The 23,892-nt window shown below is 40.4% G+C and overlaps 1 protein-coding gene across 3 annotated transcripts; it reads left to right on the plus strand.

Annotated features, from left to right (window-relative positions):
* Nucleotides 1-92: 92 nt before the first annotated feature.
* On the plus strand, nt 93-23,618 carry rufy2 (RUN and FYVE domain containing 2). 3 transcript variants are annotated; one of them, XM_035911858.2, is made up of 20 exons: nt 93-359; nt 1,781-1,977; nt 5,987-6,160; nt 6,731-6,848; nt 8,139-8,240; nt 8,357-8,480; nt 9,559-9,623; nt 9,730-9,795; nt 10,183-10,252; nt 10,809-10,910; nt 11,083-11,199; nt 11,329-11,421; nt 12,246-12,320; nt 12,426-12,523; nt 17,902-18,021; nt 18,231-18,360; nt 18,504-18,598; nt 19,978-20,026; nt 20,156-20,236; nt 20,471-23,618. In XM_035911858.2, exons 2-20 carry the CDS (start codon nt 1,902-1,904, stop codon nt 20,612-20,614), a joined length of 1,899 nt encoding a protein of 632 aa, XP_035767751.1. In that variant the 5' UTR covers nt 93-359; nt 1,781-1,901; the 3' UTR covers nt 20,615-23,618. The 3 variants fall into 3 exon arrangements, with proteins under 3 accessions (XP_035767751.1, XP_035767716.2, XP_087693083.1); XM_035911823.2 differs by lacking the exons at nt 93-359; nt 1,781-1,977 and adding exons at nt 2,943-3,231; nt 3,349-3,671; XM_087836957.1 differs by lacking the exons at nt 93-359; nt 1,781-1,977 and adding an exon at nt 2,943-3,671.
* Nucleotides 23,619-23,892: the final 274 nt, after the last annotated feature.

Consider the following 23,892-nt stretch of genomic DNA (forward strand, 5'->3'; position numbering starts at 1 on the left):
CTTGTGTTACTCCTAAACCCCTCCCCCATACAGCTTCCCTGCTCTCTTGTCATTGGGTGCTATGTGGGGTGATGATTGTGGTTTCTGTCGGTGATATCCCCCAAGCGTGTACCGGCTTACTCCTCCTGAACTACAGAGAGTCATGCTGTGATACTGCATCCATACACCACCTGCGAGATAGACAGATAGATAGATTATTGTCACCAGATGACTGGGAGCTGGTAACTGGTTGGATAAGGTGAACCTTTGATGTACATCAAACCAATCTTTCACAGAGTCATCACCTGAAAGTGACCGGATTACAGATTGCTGAGACGCTGACATAACCGAGGATCAACGCACCGCTTTTTCCTGTTGAGGTGAGATGCAGCATCCACATGTTTAAGTAACGACGGCACATTATGAGTGGTGGAGTGATACTTAGCTGTCACACATACTGTAATCTGTACTGTGCACGTTGTAATTATACTGTGTTTTCTATTTATAAGATGTGTCTCTCCTGATATCCTCCTTGCTCCTTGTCATTGAAACTAATATTAATAAATCTGTGACTCTGTCAGAGTGTGATCACAGCACCACTCCAACTGCAGCAGCATTGCTGCACAATGAATGGCTGCCTACTACGATGAAACAGTACCACACCCCTATTGGTGGAAAGAGCTTCCAGTGGGGAATGTCAATTGGCTCATTGTGCTGTCTCTCGGGCAGAAGGGCGTGTCCCAGGGATTGTCAAATGGCACAAAAACACACCATGCTGGAAGTGGTGTGTAGTGAGTAGGGAGAATGTTTAGGTGTGGTTCATGGATGGAGGGAGGAGATAGACGGGAACATGATACAGCTCTGGTTCTAAAGAAGTTTTAACTGAAATGTATTAAAGCTACTGCTCTAAAATATGAAATAAAAGAATAACTACATTTAAAATCCAGTGCATTTTAACTTGAACGGTGATGCATAGTTATACAGTCATGGTTATACTCTGTGACTCTAACAAACACGACATAAAGATGGATACAGACAAATTCAGTGAGGTATGGAAAAAAAAAACTGAGATAGCAGAAGCCTGAATTTTTTATTCTCTGCTGACTGAACTGACAAATGAAGATTCAGAGAATTAATGGTGGTAGCATTCAGGGAATGCACAGATCTGCACAAACCTGGTCATATGATTCCTGGTCAGCCCTGAGGTATTAGAGAGAGCAGGACATGGAGAGAGAGAGAGGAGAAACAGTGCTCTTTGTTGTGTAGTGTGCTATAACCCTCTATGCTGCCACAACTGTAATGGATTGTGCTGCTGGTGTGGTTGGAGGCTTTTAGATCTGTATGATGGAAAGGCGGTGGTCCAGGATCCATTCCTTATAGCTGAAAGAAAAGGTAAAAAGCCTTCTGTTAAATGTGGTGGTGAGTGTATTTTTACTTAAATACACTTACATTTTGGGAAATTTAGTTTTTAGGATAAATGAAATACTTGAGCAAAGGTACTTTTAGCATATATTATTATTACCATCAAAGGATTTGTATATGTAAGTGATGTGTTTTGGGGGTCAGTGATCAAAATGAGGATTTAAAAAGAGGAAGTGCAGCAGATAATCAGAGTGTGTTGACCTCAAAACCATCCACATCTTCACATCCTGGTGTGCCGGTGAACAAATGCTAGCAATGTATGACTTTAGGTGCTCTTATGTATGAAAGAAGTCAAAATAATAATAAATAACAATCACTTATATAGTTTAATCTTAAAGAGCTTAAAAGTCTGTTACCCTCTTTACTATCTGTTCTTCAGAAGTGGGATATTAGAAAACTGAAGATAAGCTGACTGTGGAGCTGACCGATCAGAGTGGACAACTTCAGGAGGGAGGATCTACTCTTCAGTTCCCAGTGGGCAGAAAAGAGCCCTACTCATCATGTACTCCCCTCAGAGTCTCCACCGCTGGGGCATCACTCATAGTGAGAGTATGGAGCGGTTAGCCTACAGCCAAGGTATGATGGAAATTTCTGTTTGGTCTCTCACATTGAAAAACAGTGGCTTACCCACAAATTACTGCTTTAAAACAGGTGAGGTACAAGAGTTTAATAGGATGTTCAGGGATTTAGAAAACCAGCCACTGACAATGGCAAATAAGTTTGATGATGCTTCATTTTTATGCTGTTGTGTTCACTGAATCTGCTGAATGGCATTTTATTTTTTCAAATTATTTGAAAATAAAATGATTATTAGCTGCAGCCTTTAGTGTCAGCTCTAAACCTAATCAAGTTTTCCATTTAGCTGCGCTCTCTGCCAATATTTGTTTTCTTTCTCTATACTGGTGACTGTGTGGGGGTGTTTATGATTTCCACTGTTCTTTTTTAATATTCTTTTGCATTGCTATTTAAGAATTTTCTACTGTAGGTTTAGTATAGAGGGCATGGGACGCCATGGTAGAGGAGTTCAAGGTTGGGGTGGGAAGACATCGGGGATCTGCTCTGACTGCACAAGAGAGGTTGCAGAGCTTATTTTCATGGGGAGTAACTAGGATGGACAAGACTAGAAATGAGAACATCAGAGGAACAGCTCAAGTTGTGCAGTTTGGAGGCAAAGAGAGACGAGGTTGAGATGGTTTGAGCATTTGCACAGGAGGGATAGTGGATACATTGTGCAAAGGATGCTGAATGTGGAGCTGCCAGGCAGGAGGAAAAGTGGAAGACCATAGAGAAGACTCATGGATTTTGTGAAGGACATGTATGTTGGTTGTTGGTGTGACACGGGAGGATGCTAGGGTGAGATTGAGGCAGGTGGTCCGTTGTGGCGACCCCTAAAGGTAGCAAGAAAGAAGACAGATTTTATTCGGAAGGAGCCTGTTATTTTTCTGTACACGCTCCACCTGCGGGCAGAGCTGCAGTTCTCGTTTCCAGCAGCAGGGGACGGCAGAGTAGGCTCTAAAATCATTACGTAGTGCTCCCTTTTGTGTGTCTTGTGAGCCGTGTGTGACACCTCCCCTCGGGCGGGTGCAGTGGCACGGCGGAGACGCCAACTATCGGTTAGGTGGTCTGCTGGCTGTAAACAAATCTTTACGCCACCACGATGTATAGAAAATACACGTTTACTGAGCAGCGGTTCTCTGTGCGGTCGGCACCTGCGCTCACCTTCATCATGTAGCGAGAGCGGCGCCAAATTTACGTTTTGGAGCTCGGGGACGTAACGACAGGTTTTGATTCTGGTTAGAGCTGTCATTGCTTTGCCCAGTGCCATCACAGGTATTTTTTTAATAGACATATACGCAGCGATTGTCATTATGCTCGCCAGAGGAATTGAGCATCAAAGCTAGCTCGCTGACGGTTAGCAAAACCGTTTGAATCTGGCTGTTTTCGCAGCGGAGAGCACACCTAGCTACAGTCATTTCAGCGCCTGAACATGGCATCGTCAGCAGAGCACGACCTGTCTCTGTCTGAAGCGGACAACAGCAAGGATAAATCCCAGGTATTTGGGATTTTGAGGCTTCAGGAGGAGAAAGCTGCTGCAGGGGATAAAGCTAACAGCAGCAGCACGGTGAGAGGAGGTGGAGGAGACGGGCGATGGCAGGCTCCTATCTTCGCTTTGGCCAGAAAGGCGTCCGAGACCATTTCAGGAAGCATTCACGTCCTGCCCAAAGTGTCGGAACACAGGACGTCCCTGCCAGGAGACTGGGCCGTCCAAGGTAGAGTTTGATGAGCTTCTCGGGCCGTGAGGGTGTGAAGGACTGCCTGGTTACTGATGACGGGACTGATGACATCCAGTAACTAATTTGGATGTTGGTTACGTTAAAACAGTCTCTAATTAAGTTAATTGATACTTCTAACGGTGTGATTTTTGCACAATAGATCCCCATGTCACATGCTGCGTTGGTGCAAATGGAAAATGCCCATCTGCATCCCCTGGGGTTTGTATTATGCTGCAGAGCTTTTTAGCTGCATGTGTTGTCACCCTATTGGTGATCTCACAAAATCAGTAACTGTAGAGCTTTACTGCCTCTGCCCAGCAGCCCGAGTGTCTGTCTCTGTCACCACATCACCTCCCACACTCAGAGCTATAAATAATCTGGCTGGTTTCAGATGTACATCACGGACTTGTGTTTGAATTAAGGATGAAACAGGCAGTTAACAGTTATTTCTGATAAATGTTTGCATTGTTAGCACGAATTTTAAACCCCTGCAACTTCCAGCCTTATGCGACGAGTGAGGTTGTTGCTTTTAATTGCTTTGCATCACCTCTGTGTTTTAGTCTGATGAAGATGTATCTGTGGAAAGATTGTCATGATTTATGGCAACACTCAAGACAATTTAGCTGTTCAAAGGCACAGTATATGCACATTTCTTATTTGGCTCTACTAGAGTAACTTTGCATGGTTAACAGATCAAAGTGGTCCTTATTTGTCCCTCAGGTCATCTGTCTGATAGGAGCCATTTTACACCACTTACACCTCTTTAACCAAGTGCTTTTTAAACTGAGGGGTGGGCATTATTGGTAGGGCACAAAAACAGCTAAGTTGAATAAATGTTCTGTTTGCAGGGGTAGTAAACACTTTAAACCTTTTTCAAATGTTTGACATGTGTTTTGTTGTTTTCAAATTTGGCTCGTGGCCAGCTTCAGAAACCTGCTGTGGATATTTGCACTCACTGACATCATGCAGAGACAAGTGTTTAAAAAAATATCTGTAATGAAGCATTTGACCGCCTAACTGACCTGTTTTTTTTTTTGTTTGTTTGTTTGTTTGTTTTTTGAGAGGGTTTTTATTTCATGTGTAATATGACCAGCGAATAAAGTCGAGTATAATAGGCTTCCTTAACGTTCATAATGGTACATGTGTTAAGCATTTTAGTATCAACAGCTTTACATGACCTGGTTTGATAAGTCTTTCCCTCTAGGGCCAACCTGTCACTGCAATTAAAGGTGCTAGGCAACATATCTGCACGCTTTCACCTGACCCTGCTTTGTCCTGTTCTGCTGTTTGGCTTTACATTAACTGGGTTGTCTAGTTAAAAGCCTTACCTCTCTGGGATGTTGGCTTTTCATGCCTAGGATAATTTCCATAATGGGTGCAGAACTGGGACAAAGATTTGTTAACACATTTCTGATCTGTTCAGGTAGACTATCACAAAATGTTACAAATATGCAACCTGACGTCAAGGTATTTACTCAGTATAGCAAGCTTGTCTCTGATAATTACCAGCTGTATGACATTAACCCCTTCTGACTCGGTTTTTTTGCCATCTGACAAAAACATCATCAATCTGTCAAGCTTTTAAAGTGAGACATCTTGAAAATGATCATTAATTGAAGCCCCCCAAATCTCTGAGAAACAGGGGCGCCTCCAAGTGGGGGCCAAATTTGCACCCCACCCCCCTGGCAAGACTGTCCTGTGTTGGTAATAATGTAATAAGGTTGCAGAAAAACTGGTGCCAATCCCTGGACAGATCACAGGGCCAACATAGAGACAGGCAACAGTTTTCAGTTTTACATGATCTAATACTTATTTGTTTTTCCTGAACAAGTTTGCTCTTTAAACTAACTCTATTCTGGGAGAGTGACTCTTAAGCTTCTTCCTTTTCAATCATTAACTAATGGTTGGGACTTTCAGTCAGTCAATTAGTCAATCAATCGGTCAATTAAAACAGATTATTATAGATTTCAAAATCTTATTTGGTGTACCTATTTTCTGTGCTATCAATATGGCCACCCCTATGAAAAAATTCTGGTGGCGCTCCTGCTGAGAGATAGTTACCTTTTAATTTCTATCTGCATTCTGTGTGTACAAAAGAAATAATGTGTTACGTAAAGGTAAATAAATCATTCTTAATAGTTATTTCTTGTTGCCGTGCAGTGTCTGTGCAACCTAGATTAAACTCTGCATGGAGTTCTTAAGAGAATGTAATAGACTCCATATAATTTCTTTCTAAATCTGTATTTCTGTACGAGGAAAATGTAAAGCCATGGATATTTTTTTAAAAGTGTTTGCCGTTTGTTTTCCTGCAGCCCTGCGAGACCCCATGGCCATGGAACGAGCTAACTTACTGAATATGGCCAAGCTGAGTATCAAAGGTCTGATCGAGTCGGCTCTGAGCTTCGGGCGGACCCTGGACTCAGACTACCCCCCTCTCCAGCAGTTCTTTGTGGTCATGGAGCACTGCCTCAAACATGGGCTCAGAGGTAAAGATGTCAGCGTTGTGCTAGTGTAACTGCACGATAGATTGTTTGTTATTGTTGTTTACTGAACGTGCAGTGGAAACTACTGTGTTTAAACAGCAACACAAAGAAAAATACATACAGTATAGTAATCTCTAATAATAAAAAAAGGCCTTAAATGTGAGGTAGTGCAAAACATTATATATAATAGTGATAAAATAAAAAAATGCACATGGCATTAATAAATAATATCCACAGTTCTGAAAAAGAAGAGAGTTTGATTCAATTTATAAGTTTTATAGAGAACTGCAGGAGCGATTTCCTGAGGTGTTCTTTATGGCAGTGGGATTGAATAAATCTGAGTGATAATAAGCTCTGGTGCCTCTGTAGTATATGAGCAGGTGTGATGTCTTGTCCATGATGGAGAGCAGTTGTTCAGTTCTCTTACGTCTCTCAGTGACTCATAAATCTCCATATTCTGGCCAGTTTTTGTTCCAACTTTGTGATTTAGTTTGCTGCTCCTGCTGGCGTTAATTTTATGTGTAAGCTGGGAATCTGTGATGTCTGATTTTTCCTGCTTTCTTCTTTTTCCAGTGAAGAAGTCCTTTCTGGGTTTTAATAAGTCCCTGTGGGGTCCTCTGGAGTTGGTGGAGAAACTGTGTCCCGAAGCGGCAGAGATCTCAGCGTCCGTACGAGACCTGCCAGGACTTAAGTAAGAAGTGCATGTATTTACACACACGTTTGCTCTCATATGGCTTGACCTCTCGTCCACCGTACAATCATAATCAGAAGTAAAGCTTGATTTATAGTACTACATACGCCTCTCCAGAAAAAGCGCTATACATCTCATGACGCAGCCACAAATTATCTGCTTTTCTGTGTAGACATTTTACTGATTAGAGCACAGATAATGCTTCTGTTAAATCAATGTAATAGGGTTTTAACTACATCTAGCTTGCTGTTAATGCTAATGCAGGAGCTAGTGTTTTTCCAGTAAAGACACAGGTTGTTATCTCATTTTACAGGCTTCATTCTTTTCTATGTTTCAGCAAAACAGGGTAGTAGCTCTCTTAGCTCAAATTTCATGATCAGCTCCACTTGTGACACAAACGCACCCACACACAAACACAGAGAGCAGTGCACAGGTGTAAATGCAAACAAGCACTACAGGGATTCAGTGTGAGGCTGCAAATCAACGCTGAAATGAGAATGTAACGTGAGCCAGCTCAGGGAAGTACCTGGGTGTTTACTTTCACTTCACCTTTAATCATTCTGCCGCTTCATTTCTTCCTATTTCCCTATTCTTCTTTCATATCGACACAATTTCTGAACATGTGACACGTGGAACTGTCTTTGGCAGAAACTTCAGAAAGATAATGTTAGCGATAGAGCAGGACCAACCTTTATGTAGTTTGGAAGTGATGTGCTTAGCAACAACAAAAAGTGTCGTGTCCTGCATTCATACTGAAGGTGTGTCCTTCAGTGGATCTAGTGAGGAGGATTACGCTAAACCTCGTTCATGGACAGTTTCCACGCCATGCTTTAAGTTCTCGAGTTTGATCTGGTCCTAAATGAGGAACAGTTGTGTTGTTTCACACAGAGAACAGAGTCTGTTTCCTTTGCTGGGGCTGAGTAAGAGCAGCAGACGTGCAAAAAAGCAGGATTTTAGCAACACTGTGTGCCGACGCAAAGGTTTGATACAAGGAAGCTCAAACAGTGTCTGTGCCCACAAAGAAAGCAAAGTTTTGGATGTTCGGATTGAGAGAGAACACCAATACACTGAAAATAGAAAAAGCTTGTATTCAGTATTTAGAAAATGTTTCGAAATCTCTGTCAAACTTTAAGAGAAAATACTGAATGCTGCACTTTCTTGTTCCCATCTCATAGATGATGAACAGTAACAAGAGTCAGGGTTAAAAAGAATCTAACTACTGCAGACTTGAGTAGACAGACCCTCAGAAACACCTTGAAATCCAACCTTATCACTGGTGTTTGTTTCCAGGACTCCATTAGGCAGAGCCAGAGCATGGCTGCGCCTGGCTCTCATGCAGAAACGGCTGGCCGACTACCTGCGACTTCTCATCACCAGAAAAGACTTGCTCAGGTACACCAGAGAGAATGTGTATATGTGAATATTATTATATATTTATGATGAAACATTGCCGATTGACTGTTCAGGCCATTGAGGGTAACAGATGATGTCATCTCTCGCTTCCTCAGTGATTTCTATGAGAATTCGGCTCTTATGTTGGAGGAGGAGGGAGCAGTGATCGTGGGCCTGCTGGTGGGCCTCAACGTCATCGATGCTAACCTGTGTGTGAAAGGCGAGGACCTGGACTCTCAGGTACGCCACTGACGGGGAGAAATATTTTGATATTAGAAAAAGTCTGACATTGCTGTGCAGCCAGTTTTATTTAATTTCCTGCTTATACCATACTAAACACCAGAGGGTGGTGTTTTGTGTCAGTGGAGCAAAGAATGTTACTCATTTGTCCTGTACTACGTGACCTTTGAGCATAAGCAGTTTATCTTTTGTTGTGTGGTTTCAGGAAGTGTGATTGCCGGTTTAAGTTATTTTATCTCTGCATCTCTGACTCCCTTTGTAAAAATCTGTGTTCTCTCTTAATATTTATTTTCAGTATTAATCAATTGGAAACTGCCTTTTTTAAATTCTCCTTCTTCTTTCTTTTAATCGTGATTTTGATTAAAGGCGCAATAAACAAAATTCAGAGCCACTAGAGTTCACGTTGGAGCCTCAGAGGCCTAAATATAAAGATATAGACACAACACCCAAAGCACTGCATGTTTCATTAGGTAGCAGAAATCTTGTATTGACTAGAGGTGACGAAAACCAATCCTGCCTCAACCGTTAGCTCAGGACAGCAGATTACACAAACCTGAATACATCTACAGCTGCATCTAGTGTGTCTAAAAGTGTCTGTAAGACTCTCATTTGCTCTGTGTTTCACCGTAGAAGCCAAGCACCAGTAGAGAGCTTGACTGGGCAGAAATGAAATGAGAGCGTGTGAATTAGAAGACAAGCAGTACTATGTTTCAATTTTTGAGGTCATTTAACAGATAACATCCTCTCCTTTGACAGGATGAAACCAAAGGATGGTGACTTGGTTTACTTTAACTTTCCTTTAAGTTCTCATCAGCTCTTCTCCAACTCAACTAATAGTGCTATAGCGAGCCAGTGGCTTTTATGCATGCATGCGGTTAATTGATACATTTTTGTAGTTACAAATTGCATATATTGTTTTGTGACTTTTAAATAAGTCAACATATCCTTGTAGGCATCTAATTTCTGTAAATGGTCTGGATTTCTTCAAATTCCTTCAAATTGATGTTTTTGCAGTCGTTGTGAAAAGCAACATGCCTGCCTCTGAGTGATACTAGCGCCTTCGTTTTATTCATTTAAGGTCGGGGTGATCGACTTCTCCATGTATTTGAAGAATGACATAGATGATTATAGGAGTGAAGAGAGGTACGATTTTTTTTTCTTCTTCTCTCTCCTCAGTTTGATGCAGCTGGTTTCTTTCCCCAAATGTGATGCAGCTCTCTTTCTCTTGTGTCTGTTTCTATGACAACAGGAATAGCCAGATAGCATCCATCTTGGATCAGAAGAATTATGTAGAGGAACTGAACCGACAGCTCAAGTAAGACATTTGTTTGTACTGGAAACAGACCTGTGTGCAGATTGTGCTGTTAATAACTGACAGGAAGTTGCAGGAAGTTTTTGTATTTTTACCACAACACTTCCCAGAATAAAAGTATTCCAGAGTTTGAGATTAAACCCGTCTGGGTGGTTTAGAAATCCAACTTTTGTCTTCTCACAGACTTGATAGTAATGAACGTAGACTAATCTGAGTCTTTCGTTAATGCTAACCATTTTAAACAAACCCTACTTGTGTGGCGGCTGTGATTATATTACAGCTACTGCAGTCCTGGTTTCATATATACGAAATATTAAATGTTTGCACATTAATTTAATGAAACTCATATAGAGGTCAGAGGCCCACCACAATGTTTTTTTCTTCATGCAGCTCCACAGTTCACGGGCTTCAGGGCAGAGTCGACTCTCTAGAGAAGTCCAACTCTAAACTCATTGAGGAGGTGAGAACCAATAATCACCAAAGAGTTGCGTCTTCATTTCACCCACCTGTCACCTGTGTGGAGAAGCATTTGTCTGTTACACATTAAAGTCATAGAGTATATTTGGAGTATAATAGCGTCTGTGAAAGCCCTTACAGCCTATTTGGCACAATGCTTTTCACCAAGTTACACGGTTGCACAAGCAGCTCTCTAGTGACACCGCTTGGTTAGAGGTTTGAGGTATGTCTAACCTTTAAGCTGTAATCCTCCAGCCAAATTTGGAGTTTCTTATCAGGGTTTTTCTTTTTCAAATTGGGCTTTTGAAGGGTGACTACTCCTTTAAGTCATGTACAGTAAAGCCAACAAATCTGTGTTTAAGCTTATTTAAGCGAAATCTACAAATTTTTTGTGACCATTTGCTAAGCAAAATGTCCAATGTGTGTGGGTAGAAGAAACCTAAATTTGCAAAACAAGTGAAGACAGGCTTTTACTTGTGATATCCATTTATACCATACTAGATTTTAACTCTGGTTTTAAACATGTTTCCTAATACATGTGGATATGTTTGTGTGTGCAGTTAGCCATAGCCAAGAACAACATCATCAAACTGCAGGAAGAAAACCAGCAGCTGAGGAGTGAAAACAGCCTCATTCTGCTGAAGACGCAGCAACATTTAGAGGTACACTGTGTCACATGTACAAGCACAAAATGAAAGTTTCTGAATGTTATTTTTTCAACTAAAAGTGAAACGGAAATTAGGTCTTACAATCTATTCATATAAAGTTTCCCTGTTGATGTTTTTTTTTTATTTTTTTAAAATTTTTAAATTTATTTTAATGTTTTTGATTTAGTTAACTCAAGGTGACGTGTCAGTGGAGAGAGACACGTACAAACAGTCTCGTCAGGGTTTGGATGAGATGTACAACGAGGTGCGAAGACAGCTAAAAGAGGAGTGTCAGCTCAGACAGGTCAGACAGTGGCCGTGCGTGTGCGTGTGTGTGTGTGCGTGTGTGTGCGTGCGTGTGTGTGTGTGTGTGGAATGTGTTCATGACGTCATTATAAACAAACATTACATTTATGCATTTTGCCATTTTCAGGATGTGGAGAATGAGCTGGTGGTCCAGGTGTCGATGAAGCAGGAAATGGAGCTCGCCATGAAACTTCTGGAGAAAGATATTCACGAAAAACAGGTAAGAACAAATATTTTGTTTGCAGAACAGATTCTTAGTTACTGATACTGAAGCAGCGGCATTAATTCATCTTTGTGAGGAGATGCAAACATAATTAAAATTCCAACTGCAATGGATAGAAAATGTCAGCCATCATTACTTGTTCAAAAAAGGTTGATGGGGTATTGTCATCACCCTGCCGGATGTTGTGAATGAGTTTGTGAATGGGATGACTTGAAGACCTCGGACAAGTTAGAATCCAGACGTTTTCTGAAAGTCTTGTGAACGTGATAAGGAGGTGACCTAGGATTTTCAAATTGATACCACAGGTATATTGACTAGGAGGCTGAGGGGTAGCACTGGTGAATGCCAGTATTTATTTATTTTTTTAACTTTTATTGGTAAAACAAATAACCCAATCTGTGATTAGGATCAATTTATAACCCTCACACTCCTGATTTTAATGTTCAGTCACTGCTAACCAGCTCGTTCCTGGTTCCCTACCAGGTGACTCACTGCTCAGTCTGATGTTATGCAGATTCTTTATATCATTCAGTGGCTTCTCTACAGAGAATCTTGTCCTGCAGTCAACCCAAACTTAACTTCACTATCTTGGATTGCAGCCAGTAATAATTATCTGCTTTCTTTGATATGAAGAGTAGAAGAACTTGTTGGTAACAGAGCATTTAGAGCTGTCTGAAGTCTCACAGGGAATGTTTAATATGAGCATCCAGTTTTCTGTAACTGCTATAGTAAGTCAAAAAAACAAAAAACATGCATGTGTGCGTAAAGAGGACAGCCAATACTGGACCAGAACACAGCTAAGTCTCTGATTTTATTAATAGGACACACTGATTGGACTGAGACAGCAGCTGGATGAGGTCAAAGCCATCAATGTAGAAATGTACCAGAAGATGCAGGTACAAACACACACACACACTCATCGTCATATAATGTTTAAGATCCAGAAATAACAGAGAACTATAGTAATCCTTACTACTTCCCTTTTTCTTCTTTTTTTTAAGTCGTCTGACGAGGAAATGAAGAAGAAGAATGATGTGATCAGTCGTCTGGAGGAGAAGACCAATCAGATCACTGCCACCATGAAGCAGCTGGAGCAAAGGTGAGACACACAGCCTCTGGATGCACAGCACACACACCGTCAAAGCACTTTGTCCCCTTTGTTTCACGTCCAGGTGTTTACACCATGTTCTCTGCTGCTCTGTTCAGACTAAGTTAAGCTGATAATACTTTATGCCTCTTTAGAAAAGTAGGTTTGATATTTCTGAGAATTTTTTTTGATGATGTTGTTATGTTTCGGTGTAAATAACTCTATACAGAAAAGAATTGGGACTATGATTATTAATCAATATGTTCTATAGGGCAGATTGGTTGATGGTAGCCCATAGAAGTAATAAAAGTCACATAAAGCATAACAAACGAGTAGAAATGCACCTTTCTCTTCTCCCTAAACATTTAATTGTTTTTGATTTGTGCAGTGGTTACAAAAAAAAAGACAAAAACTTTGTTTGATTTTTTTTTCTTCAGAGGGGAGCAGAGCCACTAGGCAGATGCCTAGTATCAAGACAATAGTTCAATATGTTTTACTAGTTTCCTTGTGGAAACCCTGCAATCCCATATTTATCATATCTGACACACTGCAGTAAATCTCATGCATGTTCAGCTCTGTTGCTATTGGCCCATGTCTTTCAGTCCTTCAGTGCTCCATGTTTGTGGTTTTATCTGCAAGTTCATTGATGTTTTATGACCCTCCCTCCCCTACCCGAGCCCATTGTCTTCCAGTCAACACACTCCACCTCTCCCATCTCCTCTCCCATTGGTTTAAATCTGTTCCATCCTATTTGCGATTGGTTGTGAATGTTTTATTTTTGCTATCCTAAAGATGTTTGTAGGCCGGTGCTATAGGACACATTAGTGGGAGTTTTGTGGTGTAGCTAAAATGTTTTAATAAAGTAAATCTAATCATATAAAGAATCACTTTATTTACATCTAATGGAAAATCGCCCCTTGAGAATCGGACATGTAGTTGTTGTGAGTGTAAAGCTTGGTGTCCAGGCTCAAATCTTCCATGTTGATAGTGCAGTGTTGTGCAGATGTAGCTGGGAAATTCCAAATTTATCTGCCGCAGTCATAATCATCTATATTCTGCATTTCCTTGCCCTCTTTTTCCAACTTCTTTTCATTACTCAAGCTTACTCAGATGAATGTTACAATGCCTTACGTTTACACTTCCTGTTGTGCTTGTGATGTTAAGTCGCAAAAAGTGTTAAGTATAACCCGGGCCACTGATGTATTGACATCCTTTCTTCCTTCCCTCCTTTCTTTCCTCTTTTTTCCCTCCCTTCTGTTTCTCTTTTATAACTTCCATCCATTCATTTTGCTCCCTCGAAACCTCCATGTTTAATGTTTTGGGTTTTTTTTTTTTTTTGTTTCCCGATTTTTATCCCTGCTCCTCTGTGCAGTGATAAGGATCTGCTCAGTCAGACCAGAACGCTTGCTATGTCATTTGTCAAGTGTGCCAGCACAGACACAGAGCACCAGTATAAGCTAGTCAAGGACATCTCCTTCTGAGGATATGAGCGCATGACTAAACGGACTTTACTTAGAAGAACATTCCTGTTTTTTTGCACATAATATTCAGATGGTTTTAGGGCCTGAGAGCTGCCACAGATTCAGGTGAAACTGGGACTGCATGTTTGATTTATTTACTTCATCAGCAAAGTGCTGGGATTCAAAGAGATTATTGCCGTGTCTCGTGATCTTTGGTTAAAATGCATCCAAAAAACTTTAAGATTTTGTTGGTCAACAGTGACTGGATACAAAAAATGAATGTAGTTACTGTGAGCTGAGCGCTTTGATTGTTGCCACCTTGGTGTTTTGAAACATGACAAACAAGGGGAGGATCTGAGTAAGAAATGGAGGGATGTTACACGCAAGTTATGTAGGCCCACCCTAAATGACTCCTAGTATGGATCATAATGTAGAAACTGAACATCGTGCTGCATTTAGGACGACTTTAAACTAATGACTGAGAGATTTATTCACTTCTCTGACTCGTTTTTGCAACTCTGTCAGAGTATTTGACTCCATAAGCTGTAATTTACTTTATTTCTTATCCATGTTTCTGTAGGCATTTATGGGCTCAATGCCATCCTCTCTCAGAGGTAGCTGTGCTGAAAGTAGGGATGCTCCTAGTGGTTAACTTACTAGTTGTTAAATGAGAGGAAAGATTAGACTAGTTGACTACTCTAAAAGACAGAAAACATCCAAAAATTTGCCACGTGTATGTATGATAAACTTAAACTTTATCTTACATTAGAATTTTTGTATTTTAGCTATATGAAACCATTAATCACATTAATTGTGTTAATGGTAAATAGACTGCTTCTTATATAGTGCTTTTCTACTCTACCTGAGCACTAAAAGCGCTTTACAAGCATCATTCACACCCATTCATTTAAGCACTTATTTCTATGGTTAAACGCTTTCTATCATATCTATTCATACGCCGATGAATACCGATGCATTGAAGAGCAACTTCGGGTTATTATGTTGCCCAACGATATTTGGCTTACAGACTGAACCTGCCATACCTCCTGAGCTACAGACACCCCTAATCAAATCATGTTTTAAATGCCGCCGTGTATAACATTGCAAACATGTACAGTCTGCAGACTTTGGATAACCGAAGTAGCGGCCTTGGTTTCTTCCACAACCCGGTGCAGAATGTGGTTACACGTCACTTGAGTTGCTTGGTTATATTTCAGTTTATTTTGACAGACGTTCGTCTATGATTGTTATTTTTTAAACAGAGTACAGAATACTTTCCCGCCTCGCTTTTTTTTTAAAACTTCTTCTATTAAAAGAGAAAGGAGGAGGTGCCTACGATTGTTGAGTTGCAGCCCCAGGTTGTGGACGGTGGTGTTGTAACCTCTTTGAACTAGTAATGTCCTCGTATATTAATAAAATACGGATAATATGTTTAATCGGCTAGTATTTCTGATGCCACAACCATTAAATGTCTAATCAACTAGTTCTGCACAGCTGTAGTGTGTAGAGTGTGCTGGGGAGGCTGGTTACTGAGCGCAGCGCTAAGTACAACTAGTGTTTATTAATATCCTTGTGGCCACCTTATTGAACTGTAAATTAATCAAAGGTTTGATAAGATTTACAAATGAGTTGCTGTACTTTTGAAGAACTACGACATCTAAAACATCTGTGTAGTATCATAATGCACTTCCTTGGCTACATGGCGGCTGTGCTGCTCACTGTTCTTTTATAGTGTGTTCGAGCTACCTGTAACTTACATATACAATGAATTTTCTGTTCTTTCCACATTGCATTTGTTATATTTGGCAGTGCTGAAATGTTGCCAGTTTTTTAAGATATGCCTGAGATAATAGACATTAGCAGTAAAAGATGAGCGTTGTTTGAAGCCGCTTGTTATGATGAAGTAAATGAAGCATGGTTACAAAACCAGACAGGTTGCCCCCTGCTGGACATTAGAAAGTGTGCAGGTTTGCACTGACTTCAGTTTTCAGATCCAGAAACCAGGTCCATCTTTTATATACAGTCTATGGTTAGTGCTAAGTGAGGGAAAGTTTACTCTGTCATGACAGTTTAACTGATCCAATATTGAGACAGTTAATACTTTAATAGAAACTGAAAAAACGTTTTAAATTAATCATGCACTACTATTCATGAACATGCGCAGGCGTGCACACTCATACATACAAGTACTACGTATTCTTCCTGTCTCCAGTAGTCAGTTTATGTGCAGTAACACAGATAGTGAGATAGCTGGCTGTTTGGATGTAATCATAGAGGTATTTATCGATCACATTGAGTTAGAGGGGCATGCGCTCGGCTTTTGTGTCACAGCTACTGAGAAGTTTTACCTGCTAACGCTGAGTCGAGTCCCTTTAACGTTTAGTCAAGATGAAAAATAAAGGTGGAAGGTGCTAGTACCTAATCATTAAAGACCTTCCCGCCACTATAGAAAAAAAATGCAGACACACCTGTTAGCAAAATAGTTAAAGGCATCCACAGTGTCTTGGCTGAGTTGTTTGAGTAACCGTTTCTGTTCTTTGCTGTGTGTTCCTCCACCAGGAAGAGTGTTTTTATTTTCTTCCCAGGCAGCCGAAACTGTTAATGCTCACAAGTAAGCGCTGGAACAGGAAAACCATCACAAATCTAAACAAAATGTTTCTGCTGCTGTCTACATTTCACCATAATCAGGCACTGAGGTCCCCCTGCAGATGTTTAGTCAGAAATTTCTGCTGCCTTTAGTTTGCTGCCGGTTTTCTCTGCATGGCGAACCTTACCCCTGGTTAGTAAGCATTAAATGGAGATTTCAGACACTAAACTTTGCTCCATTTCTCTGACACACGACACTGTAAAGGTACAAATTGTAAGGATTGGTGAGATTGTCAGCAGAAAGTAGTTTACATTCATTGTTGGGGCACTATATAGAGCCTAGATCACATGCTCAGAATTTGGACACTCAAGTAATATAGTGGAAAGTAAATATGTGCACTATGTCTTTTAAAAAAATACATGAATTTGCACACAGCTCATCTCATTGTCAGGTTGAGATTTTTAGATACTACTCTGTGGGACCAGCAGCTTTAGATCAGTCAGTATGTTTTGTCTTTGCTGAACAGACAGCTGATCCAAATGAAAAGACCTGTAGTTACACAGCTGTAAACCTCTGGAGTTCCTGTCAAGGGAACTGCGTTATTGTGTTTGTCTTGGCATATTTATTGACTTTTGTGATATATCAGGAAGTAATTCTACTCTTAACTCCATGTTCCTAATACTTCTAATCTGAAGAAAAAGAAACAGTCAGTACAGCTGTTTAAAATTCACAACTACTGTCTTTTATCACCGTGATCAATAAAGGTAGATGTTTTGAAAATGCCGGGTATGTTTCGAGTTTTTTGTGAAACCTTTAGCGTGCCGTGTTTAGAAACATTTTTTATGTGAACAGTCAACAGTCAGTGTATGCCAGAGTGTGGCGGAGCAAATAAAAGAAGAGGACTACAGTAGCTTTGCATAAGTTGTAATTTAAAATAATCTGTCTGAAACAAGCTATGGTAAAGAGACTCTGTATGAGAGCAGCTGTCCTTTACTCTCCTTGTCCAATTAGTTTCTCCTAGGTGATTTCCACGCTTTGTTTGATTATGCATCTTTGTTTTGCCGTCTTTACACTTTTTGTGTTCCTTATTGTTCTTTTTAAACACCCACAGGTAAATTCTCAGTCACGCGTCCTTTTGTTGCTCACAGTTTTACTTCCTGGCAGTTCAAACTGCAACACCTTCCTTCATCCCAGCCTCAGCCGTGCCTCCTTTACTTTACTGTCCATCCTCCTGCCCATCTCCCTATGTTGTTTTCTCCCTCTACACCCCAACTTCCTCTTCCCTGCCCTCCCAGTTTTTTCTCTCCATGGTCCTGAGTTTGTTCCTGGTTATAATGGTGCAGATTACAGGAGGCAGAGCGGCACCGCACCTCGGCCGAGGAGGGCACCAGACGCTTCAAGCTGGATTTTGCAAACAAGGCCGACAGCCTCCAGCGGCAGATCGAACACAGAGAAAAGCAACTGTAAGCAAGCCGCCTACACTGATTGGTTAAGACACACCCACCCACACGTAACGAGCACATCTGATTTAACTAAATTTTACATAAATACTTGATACATTGATATTTTTTTTCCATGTATGTTTAAATCAGTGAATGCTATAATATAATCTATTACTTTGTCACCTTCACCTTCTCATTGATATAAACATGTGGATGTGCTGTACCTGTAGCCAGCAGCTGGAGACGGACCTAAAGATAGAGAGGGAGTGGAGGCAGACGTTACAAAATGACCTGCACAGGGAGAGGGACTCAGTAGCTCAGCTCAGCACAGAGGCGCTGCAGATAAACGGTCTAAAAAAGGTAAGATGGGGGAAAATAAATACTGGACAGGATGCTATGTTTTTTTAAAGTGTGTGTTTGTGCTTATGACAGTACACATTTCCGTTTACTTGATATATGTTGATTCTTTTCTTTTCTTGCTTCCCTTTGATTGATTTTTCCAGGAGTTTCATCGTCTCCAGGATGAAAATGTTCAGCTGAAGACCATTTGTGAGGACCAGGAAAAAGCTCTGGAGGAGCTTGGCTCCAAACTCAGCGAGTATGCAAACTTTATTTTGAAAAGCTCTCTTTTCGCCATAACAAAGTTGCTTAGCAGTTTAGAGGGAGGTGAGGCAATGTCTCATAAGTCTTGGCCTTTCCACATTTTTCCTCATGCAGCGTATTAAAACTTGATTATGAATCAGATATACATTATGTGGTATAGGAACAATTCTAGATGAGCCTTTTTACGAGTAAATCCTAGCATGAGAACTATAAAGACTGTCATACTGACCAACCAGTGGCTGCTAGGAAATACATGACAGACACATTGTGGGGCGATTGTGGCTCAAGAGTTGGGAGTTCGCCTTGTAATCGGAAGGTTGCCGGTTCGAGCCCCGGCTCGGACAGTCTCGGTCGTTGTGTCCTTGGGCAAGACACTTCACCTACCGCCTACTGGTGTTGGCCAGAAGGGCCGATGGCGCGATATGGCAGCCTCGCTTCTGTCAGTCTGCCCCAGGGCAGCTGTGGCTACAACTGTAGCTTGCCTCCACCAGTGTGTGAATGTGAGAGTGAATGGGTGGATGACTGGACGTGTAAAGCGCTTTGGGGTCCCTAGGCGGGACTAGTAAAAGCGCTATACAAATACAGGCCATTTACCATTTACCATTCACACATGTGCCAAAATCAGGTGTTAACAGCACAAGTGAGCTACCAATGTGTAGCAAGTGTAAACAAATTAAATTGGTGGGAGGTTCTTCAGCTTTGAATGGCTCCTTAACTGCATAAAAGGTATTGATCGATGTTGTCATGATGAACTGTTGGACAGCTGATTCCTACCATTCTCCTTCTGGGTAACACTGAAATGATGTCTTTTATAGAGCTTCCTGATTGGCAGAGCTAACACAAATTTTTGACTTATTAAGTTGAAATCTTTTAGTTCTTTTCTTGAAAATTTTTAGCTTTTGACACAAACATTTTTTGAGTTATTCCGTCAAATTTTTTGAGATACCCTACTGAACATTTTAAGTTATGGATGGAAACATTTTTCTTTTTTCAGTGGCAAAAATGAGCATCCTTAGTTTCCAGTTTGCTTTTCACTGCCACACAACAAAGGCATTTAGACATCTGTGACTAAGGCTTAAATCTAAATTATAAGCTGTCATCTGTTTAATGTAAAAAAGAAGAAGACATTCGCTGGGCATCACATGTAGATCACTGGGAAAATTGCGTTTAGTGAGAATAAGTTAATTTTAACGTAGTTTGATACTTTTATTTAAGGTTTTTGGCACCAGACTAAGCAGTTTTAATGAGTCAGAAAAACTGTAACAACAGCAATATCATTATCATTACAGCTACAATCTTCTTTATCTCTACGTGTGCTACAAAATGAAATTCATGCCCTTTGATTGGTAACTTTGTCCATTTTGTCTAAATCAGATCCAAACTGAAGATTGAGGACATCAAAGAAGCCAACAAAGCTCTTCAGGTAATTCAGACAGTTTAATAAGAAAAAAAAAGGACCAGAAGAAGATGCAAAATCCCAGAATAAGTGTAGTTATCAAAGCTACTTTGGTTTGTGTGCTATTTAAGAACACAGGTTTGTTGTTTGTTTCAGGGGGGTCAGGTTTGGTTGAAGGACAAAGAAGCCACTCACTGCAAGCTCTGTGAGAAGGAGTTCTCCATCTCAAGAAGAAAGGTCTGTCTTAAGTTGACTTCAGATAGTTGCATTTGAACCGGGGTCGTATTCAGCACTGAATGATTTTGGATGGTTTGTGATTTTACACCCATTTTATCTAAAAGATCTTCAGGATCAGTCATGGTTTTAACCTCAGAAACCCCAAGAAATACTTAAAAGAATCATTGATCTTAATGGATGTAAAATGAATCCAGAAACATTTAAGTTGGTTTTACTCTCCGTCTCTTTCTACAGCACCACTGTAGGAACTGTGGGGAGATTTTCTGTAACAGCTGCTCTGACAACGAGCTTCCTCTGCCAGCGTCTCCCAAACCAGTGCGAGTCTGTGACACCTGCCACGCCCTCCTCCTGCAGCGATGCTCCTCCAATCCAACATGAAAGAGTGCTGCGCCGCTGCCGTGACGGCCTCAAAACAGTCACACTCATGAGTACCACCTCTTCAGTGTTGTATAAGATCCATATGCCGACTTATATCTACAGTGTTTGCTGCTAAGGGGTGGAGCACATGCATTTTATGATCCTTACACTTGATTTGTCATTTGTTTAAAGGAAGGAAAAAAAGAAAGAAAAGAGCGACATGTGCATCTGTCTAACTTGTCGATGTAGCTGCTTGACTCTGAATGCAGAACATCTGCAGAGAGTCTAAAATATCTTCCCTTGTAGTCAGACAGAGAAGAGTCTGCTGTAATATTAATAGTTATGACTGTCAGCCCCAAGTATATATATATATTAAGTCTCAATGAAAATAACGAAGAAACCATATTTAGTTTATGGTGCACAGTCCAATGAGCAGGTAACCATTTGTCGTAACTGCTACTCCAAAAAATGGTCACTAAAGTAAAAGCTCAAACTCTAAGACTTCATGAAGCCCAGCCAGCAATCAGCAGGCTGGTTTTGGTAAAGTTCAGGGGGTATGAGTGTTTTGTTATGAAAGCAGAAACAGCTCTGCAGAGGTGGAAGTGAAACTGCACTATGATGAACACTCCTTGTAGCTAAAAGCAGACAGTTCTATGAACCAAACCTCTAATGCATCTGTTAGTCCTCAAAGTCTCCACAATAACTTTATAGTCAAACAGGTGAGATTTTAAAGTTTGCACATGCAGTATGGTGGCCTTGCTGCGGCTGTCGGCTCGGACTCCTTTGCACCTTCTTTTAAGACGGATTTAAAAGAACTCAATTAAGAGTTAAAATGCCTCAGACAGCATTTAAGGAAGAAAAGAATTGTGCCACAAAACAACAACAAAAAATCACTTTCTGTCACCGTTGTAGCAGCAGGTGGTTGACAGACAAATCACCACAGAACGAAGATGGTCATGGCCTCATAAAATAGGCTAAAGGCCTCTTTTTATCTGAAGTACTGGAGTTATTTATTAAACCTGACTTTGACAGAGAACTAATGTTATGTCCTGACATGACATGTTGCACTTTGGGATCTTAGACTGTATATAAAAGATGGACTCACTAGTTAGCGAAGCCCTTATGTGAGCAGAGTGTTTCTCGTTTCTCATCTTGATGTTTTGGGGATGCCCCGTTTATACACACTGATTCTACAGGTTGGACTGAACAGGACTTGCTGCAGTCTTTTCCTGAACAATAGATGTCATCACTCAGGAGAAACCTCCACATCCGCGCTGGTATAGAAGTAGAAGTAGTCTGATCTCATTGAGCTTGAGCACAAAAACGGAGGTGCACAACCAGCCAAAACGACACTAATGTGTGGCACACCCCAGCAGTTGTGATGTCACATTATGCGCAGAAGGGAAGGGATTAACGAGGTTTTTAAGTCACAAAGTAGGTCTACCTAAAAGGCATAAACTGTTTTTTTTTGTTGTTTTTTACTCTAATGGGGACAATAATATACAAATAAAAGATCAGGCTGTATTTAGTAAAATTGAACACTAGAGATTAAGACCACAATCTCATGAGGAACGTGTTTAACTTCATAGATGAGGGTGCTCAAGGGAAGAAATTCCAATAGATTTGTATAGTCTGACTTCTTTCTGAAAGCTCGCTGCTGGCCATTACAACACGAGACCCAGAAATTATGTCCATCTTTAATATACAGTCTATGTTGCTCAGCTTCAGTCACCGGGATCTCGTATTTCAGATGCTTTGGGTTCTTGGAAGATGCGCAAGCAAAATTAGTTATGAACTCGTCATCCTTTATGCATTTAATGTTGAGACTCCTTTGCATAACCATTGGGAACAATCTTAGGACTACATTTTTATAAATCCAGGAACATTTTTATAAATGGGATTTGTACGCAGTCACACTTCAGGCTAAATCTGCAGACTATTTACTGCTCCAGGCAGCTTGAGCTCTGCTGACACTAGTTTCCCGTGAGGATATGAAAAGCACTTGAACTTTTTTTTTTTTTTTGTGGTATTTGTGCCATATGTGCCTGTGTAAATGCAGTGATTACCTTCTTTTCACGTTGCCAAAATGAGTCCTATATTTCTACACTGAGGATCTAAAACGAGAGCCCAGAATATTTCAGAGTAGCAACACTAGCCAAGGGGGGAAAAAAAACATTAAAGGTACGTTTCACTGTTTTTGTGACACTAACGCAGTGGGTGCTGCTTTAAGGAACAAGAGGGGTCGATGCAGTCAGCTCTAGTTTGTGAGCTCAGTCGTTCTCAGTGTGGCTGGTTCATTTGTTTTTTGGAAATTAGAGAACATCGCGACTAAAGTTAGTGGTTGTAAACGCGAGTGTTACCTACTTACAAAATATGTTTGAACACTTGCCAATCATACTGGGTGAAGTATAGATTTGAGTTTGTTCTATACACATTAATTTGTACTTTTATAAGCCTGAAAATTTTGAACTTTCCCCTGTTTACTTGAAGTTTGTTGCAATCAGATGTTAAAGAATCACTTTTTTTTTTTTTTTTTTTTTTTACTGCTGCTCCATTCGTGAGGGGAAGTTTAACCATTTTAAAATTGTGCATTTGTGTTGCCAAACTAGAGTTTTGAATGGAAGTTTGAAATATGAGTTCCAGTGCAGATTCTGGTTTTGTGCTTGCAAAGTTTACAAATTGATTTTTTTTTTTTCCATTAAAGAACTGGATGTTGTAATTCCAGTGAAGAGACATAGACCGTGGATGATTTCAATAAGTGATAAAATTGTTGCAGATATCGTCTAAACATGTCATGAAGATCTATTGGCAAATATTTCCGAGCTGAACCCAGACTCGTCTTGTTTTTTGTCTTAAATGTCCCAGATTAATGTGGGACTTTTACAGTTGATACATATTAATGTTGTATATAAATATTGATTACCACTGTTGCCCTTTAGCTTACTTTGCAGTTTAAAATTAACTCTGTTGCCTACAGTCTGTCTTGACTGTTTCGCAGTTTCTGATTAAACACTCACAGAATGGGTTCCTGCTTCCTGTCGTTTTTTCCTAGCCGATTCAAGATTGAATCAGCTCCACAAAATGTGGACTCTTATTATTAATAACCTCAATATGGAGATTTTTACTCAAATAACATCAGAGTCAGAAAGACAATTAAATATAAAATTTATTAGGCAAAATGTACAACAGCTGCACAAGCTATCTTACAGCTCAAATATAGACTTTATTTTAATTCCACTCTTTGAGAGTGGATTATAATATTTCAACTTATTTTTTTAAATTCTGTAATGAACTGTGAA

Source organism: Neolamprologus brichardi, chromosome 1 (assembly GCF_056152115.1).
Source record: "Neolamprologus brichardi isolate AB-2024 chromosome 1, ASM5615211v1, whole genome shotgun sequence".
NCBI lineage: Eukaryota > Metazoa > Chordata > Actinopteri > Cichliformes > Cichlidae > Neolamprologus > Neolamprologus brichardi.